Raw genomic sequence first — 18,771 nt, forward strand, 5'->3', positions numbered from 1 at the left:
CTGATCTACATGTTTTTATCAGCACTTAGTCTTGCTAGGTTTTTAAATTTTTGTTATTTTGAGTCTTAAATGGTTTTTCATTGTGGTTATAATTTAACATTTCTCTGAATCTAACATTTTCCTATAATACTAATATGGTTGACCATTTTTCATATGTGTATTTACCCATGTGATTTTCTTTTCTCATTAAATGCTTGTTCATTTCTTTTTCCCATTTTCTATTTATCTTTCCCTTATTGTCAAAGTACTTTATATACCCTGTATTCTGAATATTTGTTGGTGTGCCAATCTGCGTCAATGTAAAAATACTACTATAAATGATAACCATTGTAGAAATTTCAGAGAGGAAAGAATTTAGTCACTTACCTGTAAGTGCTACTAGGTCCCTGGTTTTAGGATCATAACTTAGGGATTGTGATCTGGAGGTTGGATATTTATGTTGCTGCCACCATCTCTGTTGCTACTCCTACATTATCATTTCCATAAAGCTGGAGCCTTGCCATTAGAAAGTGAGGCACAGGATATTGACTGTAAGAGACCCTCCTGTCTATCCAGTTTTGCTTGCTATCTGTCACACCAGTAGAGGAACATTCTCAGCTCACTTCTATTTTCCTTATCCCCCACAAGTGCTTCTCACTGGTAAAACTTTAATCCTACCCACAACGCCAGCTTCAAGAACCTCTGAGAAATAGAGTTTTATTAGACTTTCTGCCACTGTGATAGAGGCTGGAAGATGAAAAGGGATGAGAATGAATAATGTTGCTGCAGTACTGTACAACGTGCTAGACGATAGGTGTTTCCTGTATCTGTTCCCAGGTTATGACAGGTTTCATGAAAAGAATTTTCTGTTTTGTTTTTAATCTTAAGATAGTTGAATCCAGCTTTCTTCTTATGGTTGTTATTCTTTGTGTCTCTAACAAATCCCCTCTCAACCTGTGATCATAAAAATCTCCTGTTTTTTGCTTAAAATGTTTAAAGTTTTATTTTATCCCAAGTTTCTTAACTTTAACTTTTAAAGATCATACAGCTGGGCCGAAATCTGATATATCTTTTGTTGTTGACTTTTATAACTGGACCGAAAAGTAAAGAGATTTTTTTTTTTTTTTTTTTTTAGTTCTAAATTCATTTAAAACAGAGTCTTTTAAAGCTGGCATTCTTTTGTATGTATTTTGGTATGTTATATAGCAGTTTCCTTTTTTGTTGTTTAATATAATACATGTTGTTCTTTAGAATAATCTAGAACTCCCATGGAATTTGTATGTCTGGTTTTGACTATTTTGTCATCTTCTCCCTTCCATTTTAAAAAATATGTTTCACTCTCCTTTTCTCTAATTTCTGAAAGCTTCATATATTTAAGCTATTAATATTGGCTGAAGTGTAAATAAATCCTTTAGTTGGGTTTCAATTTTTCTTATTTGTTTTTCCCCCAGGGGAAAGCTTTTCTAACCTTAACTTTTTATGATTTACTATTCTTTCTCAAAAAAGTTATTAAATAAACTATTCTATTCCTAATAAAGAACATTGCTAAGATTTTTGAATCACCAACGGATGTAGAATAAGCTTGTATTTTAATGTAATGGGAATAGAAAAGGTACTATAAGGTCGAGATAATCATTGTATTTCCTGTATTTGATTCCACATACTTATTTCCTTTCATGTCCAGTTCTTTTTAAGCCAGTCTTTTAAAAATCTGCTTCACCTATTTAATAGTAATGTGGTCATGTCTCATGAATGTATTTATTCCCAGTACAATAGGAAAGTGGGAACAAATGGATTCTGAGCTTATTATAAAGGCACTTTTAGTAACTGGAAAATTTCTCGGTTTTAAAGTGAAATTTTCTTCTTATGTTTTTAGGGCAACATCCTACCTTTAATTATGTGTTGCAGTTAAGGACTGCAAAATTAAAAGTTTATCATTTTTAAGGAAAGTATCTTAAATGTGTGTACATAGTCAGTTCTGAATAATGGAAGCTAGCAGTGACTTGGATTATGTAGTAGTATGCAATTCTACACTGTTGGGTTTTAGAAACATTTTAATATTTACATTTTTATATGGGTGGATGTAATGTAAGAATTGACTATAGATAGGAAATAATGTCATTTTAAATCAGGCTAAGGAAGAGGTGAAAAAATACTTTTCCTTCCTCCCATTTTTAAATCTGTTCTTTGAAATCCAGTTTCTGTTGAGAACATATATTTTGTTTTGTCCTTTTTTTTTTTCTGTAATACCATCTTTTCTCCTCAAAATGTATCAGAGGAAATAAATTGAATGCAGGATTATATGTACAGCACTTTCTGGCACTAAATACTAATTTTTTATTGTTTATTAAATTATTATTCACGTTATTATTCAGGCTATTCATTTGTTGTCTCCATATGAGCCTTTTTAAATTTTTTCATTCAGCTCTGATTTTGTTCCAGTGTCCATGTGCTTGGGAGAGATGAGCTGCTTCCACAATTTTAGATGATAAGTCTTTTATTTAAACTAGTTTGAGTTTATTTTTGCCAGGGGTTGGTCTAGGAATGAACACAGAACCCTACTTTTAGCCAGTGAAGTATAAGAGAAAGTCTGTTGTAGAGCTTCTGGTAAAGAATCTTCTCCCTGATTTAAAAAAAAAAAAAAAGTAGCTGGCAAGAAGAAAGCTTTATTTACCTCCTTCCAGCTTGTCATTTTAGAAAGTGGTTTATGAAGTTGGTAAAACCATTTTGTATCCATGGGGGTAGATATCAATATTGAAAGAAGGGAATTGTTGAACTGCTGAAACAAATCTGGAACCACTTACCCTTCTGATTTAATATTAGATGAGGTAATAAAATATTCATTCAGTCATTCATTTATAAGTATTTATTGAGAACTAAGTAAGTACCAGGCACTATTCAAGTGAATACATCAGTGATACAGTGATAAAACAGACAAAAATGTCCAAACATCCTTGGGGTGCCTGGGTAGCTCAGTCAGTCAAGCATCAGACTCTTGATTTTGGCTCAGGTAATGATCTCAAGATCCTGGGATCGAGCCCGTTGTTGGTCTCCCTCCGCAGTGGGGAGTCTGCTTGTCCCTCTCTCCGTCTGCCCTTCCCCCCACTAGTTTGTGCATTTACTCTCGCATGCTCTCAAATAAATAAATAAATCTTTTTAAAAAAATGACTGTCTTTATTTTTTGTTAGGCATTTTGTTACTTACAGCCAAAATATACTAACTGATAGACTTAATTGCATCTTCAGAGATTCATAAACTACAGCCCGTGGATCAGATTTGGCCTGCTATCTCTTTTTTTTGTAAATGAAAGTTTATTGACTCACAGCCACATTCATTCATTGATATATTGTCTGTAGTAAACACTGCTGTTCTTGAGTTACTTGAGGTCTGTGAGGAAGAACATCCCCAAAAGTCTGCCAAAATCCCAAGCTTTATAAAGTGTTAAATTTCTGTTTCAGATCTCATATAAAACCAGAGCTACCCTGATTTCTATGTCTCTGTTTATAACCCAGTTTACTGTCTTTCTTTATGTGCATATACATACACTCTTACCATGGTTCCCTTTGATTACTAGTCTCTCATCACACCAGCCTTCTTATTTGGCTTTCTCAAACCTAGCAAACCAGTGTTCCCCTGAAGACCTTCCTTACCTAACACTTTTGCCTAGAATACTCTTCCCTAGAAGACTCGTAGGACTGTCTACCCGTTTCTCAGCCCTTTTTCAGGAAAGCATTCCCTGACTACATTATCTAGCTGTTTCCACCCTCTTCTTTCTTTTTTCTATAATACAATTTTATTTTATTTATGACACCTATTACTACTTGAAATTATTTTTTTGCCTTTTTAATTATTTTTTTTGTCTTATCTACCAGAATGTATTCTTCATGCGAGCAAGGCCCTTGTCTATTCTTTCTTACTGCTATATACCTAACATCATTGAATAGTGCTTTATCTTTTATGCAAAAACGATATAATTCACTTTTTATAATTTCCAGTTTGAGTTTCTTTGAAGGGTAAAACTTAGAGATCCTTTTGATCTCCTTTTATCTGTGATTTTATAATTTTTCTGACTTTTTGTAAATATTTTACTTACCTCTAATTTAATAGTAGTTATTTAACGACTCATCTTTATCAAGCATTTTGTTTTCAGTTTAGGTTTCATGGGGGAAAAAGCTCTTTTATATTTTAATTTTACCACTTCGGGTCCTATTTAATTAAAGTAATAATAACAGATTCTTGCAGCTATGATGTAGATTGACTGTTCCAACCTCTTTTTAGTATGCCTTCCTGTATTACAGAGGCTGGAAAACTAAAAACTAGCTCAGGATATGAATTAGGTTCTACTAATGATAAGTACTTTTAGGAGACCTAAATTAGGAGATAAGTAGGAGGGAAAGCAGTATCTGAGGATCTATTTTTGTGGCTGAGATCTAACAAGTGTACTGTAGTGCTAGAGCTGATAATTCTGGGCAACTGCTTCTATTGAAGCTAAAGTAGGTTGTTCCTGCAGGCAATAATTCTCAGACAGTAACATCCTAATCCCAGAATCTCAGATGAAAAGGTGTGAACTTGGAACCAGTAGTTGGTGTAGTTGCTTCCTGATTATCTCAGCTTCCCAACTATGGCCCACAATCGGTGGGCCATAGTTGGATCTTAGCAAATCAGTTTAGCTAAACCAGTAAGATTAACTTTTTCTAGAAACTGCACTAGAAAATAGAGATCAACTGATCAGTGGTGAGAGCAGGAAAAATGAACACTGCTAGTTAATAATAATAAAGATAGGGACGCCTGGGTGGCTCAGCCAGTTAAACGTCTGCCTTTGGCTCAGGTCATGATCCCAGAGTCCTGGGATTGAGTCCCCCACCCGGCTCCTTGCTTGGCTGAGAGCCTGCTTCTCCCTCTGCCTGACGCTCCCCCTGCTCACTCGCATGCGTGCTCTCTATCTCTCTCTCTCACACAAATAAATAAATATCTTATAAAAATAATAATAAGGATAACACTGTCTACCTCCACAAAGCTTTATATGATTTCTCTTCTTACTCTCAAGCCATCCAAAATGATGGAACTTTCTTCTTTTTATTTTCTCAAGGCTCTTACATTTTTTTAAGAAAAGATTTTATTTATTTGACAGAGATGGAGGGAGCAGCAGAGAGGAAGCAGAAGAGGAAGAAGGAGAAGCAGGCTCTCTGCTGAGCAGAGAGCCTGATGTGGGGCTCAGTCCCAGGATCCTGGCATCATGAACTGAGCTGAAGAGAGACACTTAACCGACTGAGCCACCCAGGTGGCCCTAAGCTCTTATATTTTGACTTAATTATTAATATTTGAATAAGTACAACTAGAACCAGAAGTCTTACCATCTTGTATATAATACCTCTTCAAGTATTTGTTGAACACGATTTAATTCCTGATGTCTAATCTTCAAGATTTATTAATGATATATTAAAAAAAGCTTTGAAAAAGATTAATTCCTTGAATCTTTGCAGTAATTAAATGGTTTTATTTTCTCAATTATACTGCTAATATTTTTAGAGAATTAGATAAAATAAATTTAATCTGTATTTGCAAATATATTATTACAATTATGTTTCAAAGGAAACAAGGGCAAAAATGTATAAGAAAAATAAGCATAAAGATTAGAGGATAGGAAGAACCAATTAGCAAGTTTGAGTATAATATTTTTCTGTATATATGCACTCATATCAACCAAGAAGAATACACTGTTGTTTTTAAAGGCCCATGAAAGATTTATAAACATAGACATGGATTGCAAACCTTGCCCACTGTTATACACACATATGATTTAAAGCAATATAAGTCATATATATAGTAAAATATCATGTATATGTATATATATATATATAGCCGTATATATAGTAAAATTAGAAATAGCAAAAGACAGCAGTGCCTGGTTGGCTCAGTCAGTTAAGTGTCTGCCTTAGGCTCAGGTCATGGTCTTGGGGTCCTGGGATTGAGCCCTGCTGCAGGCTCCCTGCTCAGTGAGGAGTCTGCTTCTCCCTTTCCCTCTGCCCCTCACCCTTCCCTCTGCCCCTCTGCCCTTCACCTTATGTGCGCTTGTGCTCCCTCTCAAATAAATAAAATCTTAAAACAAAACAAAACAAAAAAAACAGGCACAGAAAATTTAACTACATTTTTAACTAACTCCTGAGATGAAAAGAAATTGAAAACTGAAATTAAAAACTTCTTAGAATAAACAACATATCAAACTAGTGAGATGTAGCCAGACTAGTACTTAGAACATAAATCAATTAAAAAATAAAATTGAAAATAAGTGAACTAGGGAGTTTTGTTTACAATGATATCAGGACTAGGTAATCAAGACCCCTGAGAAAAACTAGAAATTCTAGACAAAAACTAGAAAATTGGGACAAAAACTTGACAACAGATCTATTTAAATGAATTGGACTCAGTGGAGAATTATAGGGCAAGGCCAGGAAAAAAATGAAATCCAGGGATATGAGCCTGCTTTTGGAGATGCCTTCCCCTAGGTAAATCTCCCTATCCTGGAGGAGGTGAAGAGAGGTTGAAAAACTAAGCTTGAAGCAAATTTACAGGGCTAGGGAGATTAAATTTGAAAGTCAGGGGCCATTAGATTTGAGGGTGAGTGGCTCAGGAAGTTTCCAGGCATTGGATTGGAATACCCTAGAAGAGTGACCCCCAAAATATACTAGTCCTAAAAATATCTAAAACATAGCTTGGAATTATCTGAACCTCTGATGTTGATAAAAGGTGATCAGAAGTTGATAATGCACCCAGCCACCTGTGGAAAAAAAAAGAAGACTGTTTTGGAGGAAGATAACATTATTGCTAGACCTCACAACATCTCCAAATATTTTTACATGTAATATCAGGCTCATATTTTTAAGACAGCAGAGTTTTTTAAAATGATAAATAATAGAAATAGAATAATAGAAATAATAGAAAATAATCCACAGGACTGGTCTTTAAAATAACTCTGCTTAATATGCTCAATGAAAAAAGACAATTTTGAGAATGTTGATAAGAGAAAAGGGAATGCTAAAAAAAACACCAAACCAAAATTCTGAAACTGAAAAAAAAAAAAAAAAAAAACTAATGAAATAAGATATAACTGAAGAGAGAATTAATGGAATCCAGTCCACGTCTGAAGAAATATTCTGAGTGAATATCAGAGAGACAAGAGGATTAAAAAATACACCTCCACTGTTGGCAGGAAATAATATAAAAGACATAAGAGAAATAGTGCAAAGGGCTAAAATTCATATAACTTGAGTCCCAGAAAGAGAGCAGAAAGACATTGGTCCACAAATTAAAGAAACACCATGTATCGTAAGCAGGATAGTACAAAAAACTATAGATACATTATTGTAAGATCAAATACATAAAGACAATTTTTTAAAATGTTCAAAGCAGAAAAATTATCTTCAAAGAAACAGCAGTAAGCCATAAATGAACTTCTCAACAGAAATGGTGGAAATCAGGAGACAGTGGAATATCTTCAAAGCTGAAAGAAAAACTATTAGCTTAAAATTATGTATCTAATGAAACATTTTTCTAGAAGTCAAATAAGTACATTTTCAGATGAAAAGAAGTAGTGAAAATTATCATTAGCAAAATTAAAATCTTAGGATATTCTATAAAAAGAAAGGAAAAGGTAACTATGAGAAAAAGTCTAATAAAGATCAACTATTCTGCAACAATAATAATGTTTCTAAAATATTTGTAGAGAATTAAAATACAAGGCAGCAATATCATAAATTTGGGAAAAGGGTAAATAGAATGAAAATATTGTCAGCTTCCAGCATTACTCAAAAAAAAAATTAGAATACTAATTTAGAGTTTTGCTAATTCTATAAGCATGTTATAATCTCTAGGATAGACACTGAAAGTAAAGAATCCTATAACTGCCAAGCTAATAGAGTAGAAAAATAGAATAATAAAAACATATAGAACAACAGGAACTCTCATTCATTGCTGGTGGGAAAGCAAAATGTACAGTCACCCAGGAAGACAGTTTGGTGGTCTCTTAAAAAATGAAACTTATTCTTATCATAACAATCTAGCAATCATACGCCTTAATATTTACCTAAAGGAGTTGAAAACTTATGTCTACACAAAAACCTGCAAATGAATGTTTATGGCAGCTTTATTCACAATTGCCAAAACTTGGAAACAACCTAGATGTCCTTCAATAGGTGAACAGATAAACTGTGGTACATTCAAACTATGGAATATTATTCAGCAATAAAAAAGAAATGAACTGTCAAGCCAGGAGAAGATATGAAGGAGTCCTAAATAGATAATACTTAGTGAAAGAAGCCAATCTGATTGTATGATTCCAAACTGAAATGTGAATGTGCCATTCTGAAAAAGGCAAAACAATGGAGAAAAGGAGCACCTGGGTGGTGCAGTTGGTTGGGCGTCCAACTCTTGATTTCTGCTCAGATCATGATCTCAGGATTGTGAGATCAAACCCCAAAGTCTGCTCACACACACTCTCTCAAATAAAGAATCTTAAACAAACAAACAAACAAATAAACAAAAAACCTGTGGAGACAATAAAATGATCAGTGGTTGCAAGGGGTTGGGGGAGGGGGTGGGAGTAGAGAGGATGAAAAGGCAGAGCACTTAGGATTTTTAGGACAGTGAAATTATTCTGTAAGACACTAGTAATGAATACATATCATTATAGGATGTACAACACTAAGAGTGAATCTTAATGTAAACTATAGACTTTGGGTAATTGTGTCAATGTAGGTTTATCGGTTACAACAAAATGTTCTACTCTGGCGGGGTAAGTCATGCTGGAGGGGCCAAAGGGCATACTGGGGAATTTCTATTTTCTGCTCACTTTTGCTGTAAACTTAAAACTACTCAAAAATTCTTATTTTTTTTAAAAAGAGTCACCTAAAATGAACACATTAAAAAAAAATCAAAAGAAAGCACGAAAGTAGAGAAAATCATAATAGGCAGACATATAGAAATAAATACTAAGGTAGTATATATAAATCCAAATATATCAGTAATTAAAGTTCAATGTATTACATGCTACAAATAGAAGAGGTGTATCAGCTACATATAGAAGAATGAAAATGGACCATTCTCTTATACCATACACAAAGATATGTTCAAAATGGATGAAAGACCTCAGTGTTAGACAGAATGCATCAAATTCCTAGAGGAATTTAATGAAATCCGAGATTTCCTCTTGGAAATCGGCCACCGTAACTTCTTTCAAGACACATCTCCAAAGGCAAGTGAAACAAAAGTAAAAATGAACTTTTCAGACCTCATGAAGATAAAAAGCTTCCACACAGCAAAGGAAACCATCAGTAAAACTAAGAGGCAGCCCAGGGAATAGAGGAAGATATTTGCAATAGCATTATAGACAAAGGACTAATACCCAAGATCTGTGAAGAACTTCGCAAACTCAACACTCAAAAAACTAATAACCCAGTTAGAAAGTGGGCATAAGACATGAACAGACACTTCTCAAAAACTAACACAAATGGCTAACAGACATGAAAAAGTGCTCAACATCACTAGCTATCAGGGAAATACAAATCAAAACCACAATGAGATACCACCTAACACTAGTTAGAATGGTAAAAATCAACAAAACAGGGAACAACAAACGTTGATGAGGGTGTGGAGAAAGGGGAACCCTCTTACACTGTTGGTGGGAATGCAAGTTGGTACAGCTACTCTAGAAACCAGTATGGAGGCTCCTCAAGATGTTAAGAATAGAGCTACCTTATGACCCAGCAATTGCACTACTGGGTATTTATCCCAAAGATACAGATGTAGTGAAAAGGAGGGGCACATGCACCTCAATGTTCATAGCAGCAATGTCCACAATAGCCAAACTGGAAGAAGCCAAGATGCCTTTCAACAGATAAATGGATAAAGAAGATGTGGTACTTATATACAATGAAGTATTATTCAGCCATCAGAAACAATGAATACCCACCATTTACATCTACATGGATGGAACTGGAAGGGATTATGTTAAGGAAGTAAGTCAAGCAGAGAAAGACAATTATCATATGGCTTCAGCATAACCAATAGCATGGAGGACCATAGGGGAAGGGAGGGAAATCCAAAGGAGGATAAATTAGAGAGGGAGATGAACCATGAGAGAAGATGGGCTCTGAGAAACAATCTGCGGGTTTCAGAAGGGAGAGGGGACAGGGGTGGAGTTAATAAGGTGATGGGTATTGAGGAGGCCACATGCTATGATGAGCACTTGGTGTTACACTTAACTGATAAATCATTGAACACTACATCAAAAACTAATTATGTACTCTACAGTGACTAACTGAACGTAATAAAAAAAAAGTGATGTATCAGAGGGAATTAAAAAAAAGAAACCAATTATGGTATATACTTATCAGAGAGATTCCTAAAATGTAAAATAGAATGGATGCAGATGAAAGGATGGAAAATAGATACATCATGCAAATACTAACCAAAAGAAAGCTGATGATATTGGACACAGTGGACTTTAATGAAGAACAGATTATTAGACTTAAAAAGAGATATTTCATAATGATAAAAGGTTCAATTTTCCCAAAAGATATGACAGTTTTAAATTTGTAAGCACTCAGTAACAAAGGTTCAGATGGAAAATTTAAATTTTTCTGTTCTTCTAGAATCAAAAAATTCAATTATAGCACTGAGTGGCAAGACAGACCAATTAATTTTTTTTTAATATTTTATTTATTTGACAGAAATCACAACTAGGCAGAGAGGCAGGCAGAGAGAGAGGAGGAAGCAGGCTCCCTGTGGAGCAGAGAGCCTGATGCGGGGCTCGATCCCAGGACCCCGGGATCATGACCTGAGCCGAAGGCAGAGGCTTTAACCCACTGAGCCACCCAGGCGCCCCCCAATTAAATTTTTTTAAAGCACTTAAAAATGTCAATAACAAAAGGTTATTTTTATTTAGTTAATTTTTATTTATTTATTTGAGAGAGTGAAAGAGTGCACAAGAGGGGGTAGGGTCAGAGGGAGAAGCAGACTCCCCACTGAGGGAGCCAGATGTGGGACTCCAGGATCAAGACCTGAGCCCAAGGCAGTCGATTAACAAACTGAGCCACCCAGGTGCCCCACAAAAGGTTATTTTTAAATATGCTTTACTATTTTTCAAATATTTACTTTTCCTGACAGAAAATGTTTAATAAGAGAAAAACGACCAAAACATAAATATAACAAGATTTTTTTTTAAAGATTTATTTGTCAGAGAGAGAGAAAGCACAAGCAGAGGGAGAAGCAGGCAGAAGGGGAAGCAGAGTTCCTGCCGAGCAAGGAGCCCAGTGGGGTACTTGATCCCAGGACCCTGGGATCATGACCTGAGCCAAAAGCTTTACTGACTGAGCCACCCAGGCGTCCCTATAACAAGAATTTTTAAAAAGGCACTCCAGGGGTGCCTGGATGGCTCAGTTGGTTAAGCAACTTTATTTTAAAATGGATGGATGCAGTTTCTTTGCCTTCGGTTCAGATTATGATCCGAGGGTCCTGTTCCTTGCTCAGCAGGGAGCCTGCTGCTCTCTCTCCCTCTTCCTGCTGCTCCTCCTGCTTGTGCCCTCTCCCTCTTTCACCGTCAAATAAATAAATAAAATTTTTTAAAAATTAAAAGGCACCCTAAACCCCAGAGAAAAACTTGATAGTAGGAAATACAAACAGACCGCTCTCAGTAAATGAAAAAACAAGCAAACAACAACAACAACAACAAAAGGGTATGTGATATTTGAACAATGAAGTTAACAAATCTGTAAGGGACATATATTGAATACTAATACCCAACACCTTCAGAATACATATTCATTCTAAGTACACATATAACATTTCCACAATTAACCAGTTTGAAAAAGTAACTCAGGGATTTTTAAAGTATCAGAATTACTCTGCTTACGTTCTTTGATGACAGTGAAAGTTATACTAGAAATCAAATTTTTTAAAGATAACTAGAAAATCCCCAACCGTTCTTTAGTTAAGCAACCTCTCAATATTACGTATCGGTCAAAGGATTGACAATGAAAAATTAGAGCATGCTTTTAACTGGTCGATAATGAAAATAAAGCAATAAAACTTACAGGTTGCGGCTAAGGCCATTCTTAGAGGAAAATCCAAAGTCGTAACTGTATATATTAGAAAAGAAAGTCTTAAAATCAGTGATCTCTAAGAATTTGCAAAAGAAGTTAGAAAAAGGACAGTAAACTACCAGTAAACCCAAAATTGTAAAACGCCTAGGGAATCTGGGCACATTGGGTAAGAGCCAGCAGACGTTGAAAACTCCAAGATTGGATACCCATCCCAACGTACTTAAGATACTAAAACAAAAATTAGCTATACATAGGCAGTCCTTGCTACGTACGATAGTGCAGGACTTTAAAAATGACCATGCAAGGTGAAACTGTGGAAAGTGATCTTAATAATCAATGGAAGAAAATTATGATTTTTCTGTGACCTTTAAAAATTTTTATAAAAATGCTAATAGCTGTCTTACTGTTGTTTATAACTGTACTATTGATTATAAGGGATAGGTTTTGTTATTTTTTTTTACAAAGAAAACATTTTAATTCTCAATGTTTCTAATGTTTTTAGTGTAAGTGAATATTAACTTTACTGTTTTTTTCATTTCATTTAAAATTACTCTAGGAAGTTGACTTATGATGAAAATCATAATGATGAGTTGACTTATGATGAAAATAGCTGTATAATGGAAATGATGGAATATTATGCCATCATTATTTATAGGGAAATATTTTATAATCTGGAAGAATGCATATGTTTCAGTAATAAAGTTTAAAAGCCAGGTTATAAAATATTAGCAATATGGTATATCTGTCTATTTTTAATGGAGAGCAAAAATTCTGCTAGAAAATTTATCACACCATTATAATGGTTTTTCTCTGGGACTTGGGATGTCTTTTTTAAAACTCTTACTATATTTTATATTATAAAGTATTTTTTAAGGTACCAGAAATATTTAAACCCATAATTTTATGTTCAGTTAATCTTCAACAAAAAAGGGAAGTATATGCAATGGGAAAAAGACAATCTCTTCAACAACTGATGTGGGAAAACTGGACAACTACACGCCAAAAATGAAACTGGACCATTTTCTTACACCAGGCACAATAATAAATCCAAAATGGATGAAAGACTTAAATGTGAAGCCTGAAACCATAAAAATCCTGGAAGAGAGCATAGGCAGAAATGTCACTGACATTAGCTATAGCAATATTTTTTTTTTAGATAGGTCTTCTGAGACAATGAAACAAAAACAAAAATAAAATACTAGAACTCATCAAAATAAATACCTTATGCATAACAAAGGAAACAACAAAACTAAAAGGCAACTTACAGATTGGAAGAAGATATTTGCAAATGACATATCTGCTAAACAGTATTCAAAATATATAAAGAACTTACATAACTCAACACCAAAAAACCAAATAATCCAATTTAAAAATGGGCAGAAGACATGAACATATATTTCTCCAAAGAAAACATAGGTGCCAACATCTGAAAAGAGGCTCAACAGCATTCCTCATCAGGGAATTCAAATCAAAACCACAGATATTACCTTACATCTGTCAGAATAGCTAAAATCAGAAACATAAGAAACAGCAAGTGTTGGCAAGGATGTGGAGAAAAAAGAACCCTTGTGCACTGTTGGTAGGAATCCAAACTGGTGTACTCACTGTAGAAAACAGTATGGAAGGTCCTCAAAAAGGTAAAAATAAAACCACACTACAATCCAGTAATCGTACTACTGGATATTTATCCACAGAATACAGAAACACTGATTTGAAAAGATATATGCAACCCTATGTTTATTGCAGCATTATTTACAGTAGCCAAATTACGGAAGCAGCCCAAGTGTCCATGATGAATGGATAAAGAAGTTGTGGGTGTGTGTGTGTGTGTATATACCTGCAATGGAGTATTATTCACCCATTAAAAAAAAAGAATGAAATCTTGCCATTTGCGATGACATGGATCGAATTAGAGTATAATGTTAAGTGAAATATGTCAGTCCAAGAAAGATAAATACCATACAATTTCACTCATGTGTGGAATTTAAGATACAAAACAAATGAATAAAGCCAGGAAAGAAAAGAGACAAACCAAGAAACATAGCCTTAGATGTAGAGAACAAACTGATGGTTACCAGGAGGGAGGGAGGGATGGGTGAAATAGGTGATGGGGATTAAGGAATGCACTTGTGATGAGCACTGGGTAATGTATAGAATTGTTGAATTGCTGTATTGTATGCCTGAAACTAATGTAGCACTATATGTTAACTATATTGAAATTAAAATTAAAAACTTAGGGGTGCCTGGGTGGCTCAGTCTTTAAGTGTCTGCCTTCAGCTTAGGTCATGATCCCAGGGTCCTGGGCTCCCTGCTCAGCAGGAAGTGTGCTCTCCCTCTCCCATTCCCCCTGCTTGTGTTCTCTCTCTCATTGTCTTTCTCTCTGTCAAATAAATAAATAAAATCTTGAGAGAAATTAAATTAAAAACTAAAATAAAAACCAAAGAAATACTAGAAATATTTTAAAATATGAATGTGTTGTTGATAAAATTTTTTAACTAGGGAATAATTAGCAACCTCTGCCCTTTCCTTAGGGAATAATTAATTTTCTTGTTGTTTCTAAAGTTAATTATTCTGTGAGTTTCATGTGTTTGATGAACTTTGCTTTCAATAAATATATTCTAAAAATTAAGATTGAATGTTTCTAGTTTCAAAGGAGAGTTTTAATATCAGCAGGTAATTCTCTTTATTTTAAATGGATGGATGCAGTTTCTTTGGGAGACTACCTTGAGATGTGTTTATTATAAATAACATTTTCTGCTTATAATTTGTGCATTAAAGGTTTTTAAGTTTTTCTGATACTACAAATATATTTTTCCTTTTAGGTTTGTATCATTTTAAAGTAAAACACTTAATCAGTCTTTTTATGTGTACTTCTTTTTTTTTTATTTTTTTTTTATTTTTTTTTCAATTTTATTTATTTTTTCAGCGTAACAGTATTCATTCTTTTTGCACAACACCCAGTGCTCCATGCAAAACGTGCCCTCCCCATTACCCACCACCTGTTCCCCCAACCTCCCACCCCTGACCCTTCAAAACCCTCAGGTTGTTTTTCAGAGTCCATAGTCTCTTATGGTTCGCCTCCCCTCCCCAATGTCCATAGCCCGCTCCCCCTCTCCCAATCCCACCTCCCCCCAGCAACCCCCAGTTTGTTTTGTGAGATTAAGAGTCATTTATGGTTTGTCTCCCTCCCAATCCCATCTTGTTTCATTTATTCTTCTCCTATCCCCCTACCCCCCCATGTTGCTTCTCCATGTCCTCATATCAGGGAGATCATATGATAGTTGTCTTTCTCCGATTGACTTATTTCACTAAGCATGATAGCTTTCTTTTGCTAGCTGTTTTAAAATATAAAATACTTGTAATTTAATGTTAAGATTAATATTGAATTTAAGGTTTTCAGAGTTGTGGTCAAGCTTGTGTAAAATATGCTGAAATGTAAAGCCTCTAATCATCTTGATTGCATAACTAGCAACAACTTTATTCTACTCTGTTTATTAACTGGATTAAGTAAGATGTTGCCTGAGTTTTGTGAAACACAATGAAGAAAATAAATAATTCAACAATATTTTATATCCCATTTCCTTTTAATTGACTACATGAAACCACGATTACAGTTCCATTTTTTTTTCTGAATGGCTTGTTTCATAAATTAATAGGATATAATATCTGAATTTTACCTTCTTGAATAACTAAAATCTCCTTAGGACAAACAGAATTATGCTTGAATTAATTATGACAAATTTAATGCATTTGAAATTGTTATATTTTTATTTTCATAGCACAGTATTTAATGGTGATCAACAATTTAATTTTTGAAGTCTACTTAAAAATTATTTTTGTATAAAGAATTATTTTAAATTATTTTAAAGACTGTTTTTTGTGTCCAAATGTTTATTTAGTTTACCTTCAAATAGTGATAACTGTTGGTAAAATGAAATTACATTATTACTGTGTTCACTCTTTTCTGAAGGTTGCACAGTGAATTAAAAGATGCTGTTGAAAAGCAACTGGAGACCCTTCCCTTTGGCATAGATTTGGGAAATGATATGTATACAGATGATGAAACAGTCAAGAATTTACGAGAACAATTACAACTAGCCAATCAAGTGAGTGATGTAAATTTTTTAAACTATATTTTGAATAAACAGAATCTGTGTTAATCATCATTTATGAATGATAACAACAGAATAGCAAAATTAGTACTTACTGATTTTCTACAATTTATAAGAATAGTTAACAGGAAACAAAACTTGTAATATATACCCTCCCTGGTTGTTAAAAATATAGCTACCAAATGTGTATTTTAATTGAATCATAAATCTTTTGACATGATTTTTATGTCTTATAAAAATATCTTAATGCCAGGAGTGCCCGGGTGGCTCAGTGGGTTGGGCATTTGACTCGATTTTGGCTCAGGTAATGATCTCAGGGTCGTGATATTGAACACTGCATCTGGCTCCGTGTTAAGGAGAGTCGGCTTGAGATTCTCTCTCTTTCTCCTGCCCCTCCCCCAACTGGCTCACACGCATGCAGGCATGCACTCTCTTTCTCTAAAATAAATAAATAAATCTTTTAAAAAATACATTTTAATGCCCCAAAAAATTTTTAAGGAAAAAAATAAATATCTACTCACATAAATTTACATTTTCAGTTTTCTGCTGATATGGGGTTTTCCTCAATTTTCAAAGATTATAGAATTATATTTCTCAAAAATTGTATTTCTTCGAATTACTTCTCCTTTTTTCCTCCTTCATAGTAATTGAATTATTTGGGAAGCTATGTTATATATACCTTGTTTTCAACACTGAAAATGTATATTCATACATAAGGGAATTTTATTTTTTTTTAATCTTTTTTTAAAGATTTCATTTTTTTACTTGACAAGAGAAATAGCACAACTAGTCACAGCGGCAAGCAGAGGGAGAGGGAGAAGCAGCCTCTCCGCTGAGCAGAGAGGCTGGCATGGGGCTCAATCCCAGGACCTTGGGATCATAACCTGAGCCGAAGGCAGCTACTTAACTGACCGAGCCACCCAGGAACTCCAGGAATTTTCTTTTAATTTACAGTTTTACATCCTAGGCATCTCATATCTTGTATGGATTTGAATATCTGTTCTGCTTTCTAGCAGTGTGTCTCAGTTTCTTCATTTATAAATGGAGATTACAAATTCTTCACTGCAATTTTGATTTTATAGTTATCTATGGAAAATCATTTTTTGTGCCCTACAAATTTAGTTTTAGAATTCTGATACTTATGAAAGTGGTATTTAACTGATTAAATTAAACTGGATTTAAAGAGTCTGTATTTACCATAATAAAAGAGCATGTATTTATTTATTTATTAAAGGAGCATGTATTAATACTGATTTTTTTTTTTCATGTGTAAAGGGAAGGGACTTGAAAAAGTAATAGAGGAAAAAAATAATGAGAAAGCATACTCTTTCAAACTTTTCCAACTTTCAAGCTCTAGTTTGAACTCTGTTCAAAATAATAATATCAGAAAGGATTTGTGAATCCTTATATAGAAATAAATGGAAATTAAGCCGTGTGAAGGCTTTCTAACAGGCTATCAAAATTAGTGCACAATATGCAATTCTTGATACTCTAGAAAAAGATTATGATAGACCATATGTAAAACAACCCTTTGTTATATACCTTAAATATATACAATGATAATATATCTTAAATATATGCAATGATTATGGGTTTTTTTTTTAAGACTGTATTCATTTATATGACAGAGAGAGAGAGAGCAAGAGAGGGAATACAGGCAAGGGGAGTGGGAGAGGGAGAAGCAGGTTCCCTGCTGCAAAGCTCCATCCCAGGACCCTGGGATCGTGACCTGAGCTGAAGGCAGACACTAAATGACTGAGCCACTCAGGCGCCCCATACAATGATTATTTGTCAATCATACCTCAATAAACCTGGAAAAAAAATTTTTTTAACGAGGAAGTGGAATGAAAACTAGGTAAGATTTGTAGTTTCAAAAGACAAAACAAAAACAGAACCCTGTCTCAAAAAGATCTCTCTGTAGTACTTTTGTTGCTATAATTTCCAATGTGAAATTTTATTAAAACTTCAAAATTACTTATTCTTTTTTTCTTATTAAACCAAACTTGTTCTCTCATTCCTTATCTTTTTCTCCTCCTGCCTTATCCTCTCTTTGCCTTTCTCCTTCTACGTTTTGCTCCACCTGATATTTTTTCTCTGAAGATGGTCCTATTTTTTTTGCTACATTTTGGATCAATCACTCCACAGAAGATTTGGTGAGGTCCAACTGAGCAGTCAAAAAGGAAAAAGCTGATTGGTTATAAACAAATTTCCCACAAAATCTATAATGTACTTTTTAAATAAATATAAAATTTCAACTGAATGAGAGTTTAGGCAATCTTATGAAGTATAAATAATAGAAAATGTTAATAACGCAATAGTATCAAAACAGTGATGTCAGATATTCTGCTTATGGTTCATATATGTGTAAGTATTTTGTTTTTAAGGTGAGATAAAACATATAAAACTGTTTTGATATCACTACTAAATTGAAAGACCTTTGTGTTATACATGAAGACTAGCTGAATCCAAACTGAAGAGATGAAAACTAAGTTAAATACAATTTATAGTAAAAAATAGAATAATTTTTATATTATGTTTTATCAAAGTAATAAGCACGAAGAACTTGACTGTTCGGATATCTT

General features: G+C 34.1%; 1 protein-coding gene across 4 annotated transcripts in view; it reads left to right on the top strand.

Moving 5' to 3' along the window:
• Positions 1–18,771, top strand: part of SCLT1 (sodium channel and clathrin linker 1) — a 199,482-nt gene that overhangs the window by 32,372 nt on the left and 148,339 nt on the right. For all 4 annotated transcript variants that reach the window (XR_006817479.1, XM_045998235.1, XM_045998237.1 and 1 more), the window contains one exon: positions 16,048–16,183. Coding sequence is in view for 3 of the 4 variants with exons in the window: in XM_045998235.1 (XP_045854191.1) it covers positions 16,048–16,183 (136 nt within the window). In the remaining variant the exon portion in view is untranslated. The remainder of the gene's footprint in view (positions 1–16,047; positions 16,184–18,771) is intronic.

This window comes from Meles meles, chromosome 2 (genome assembly GCF_922984935.1).
Source record: "Meles meles chromosome 2, mMelMel3.1 paternal haplotype, whole genome shotgun sequence".
NCBI lineage: Eukaryota > Metazoa > Chordata > Mammalia > Carnivora > Mustelidae > Meles > Meles meles.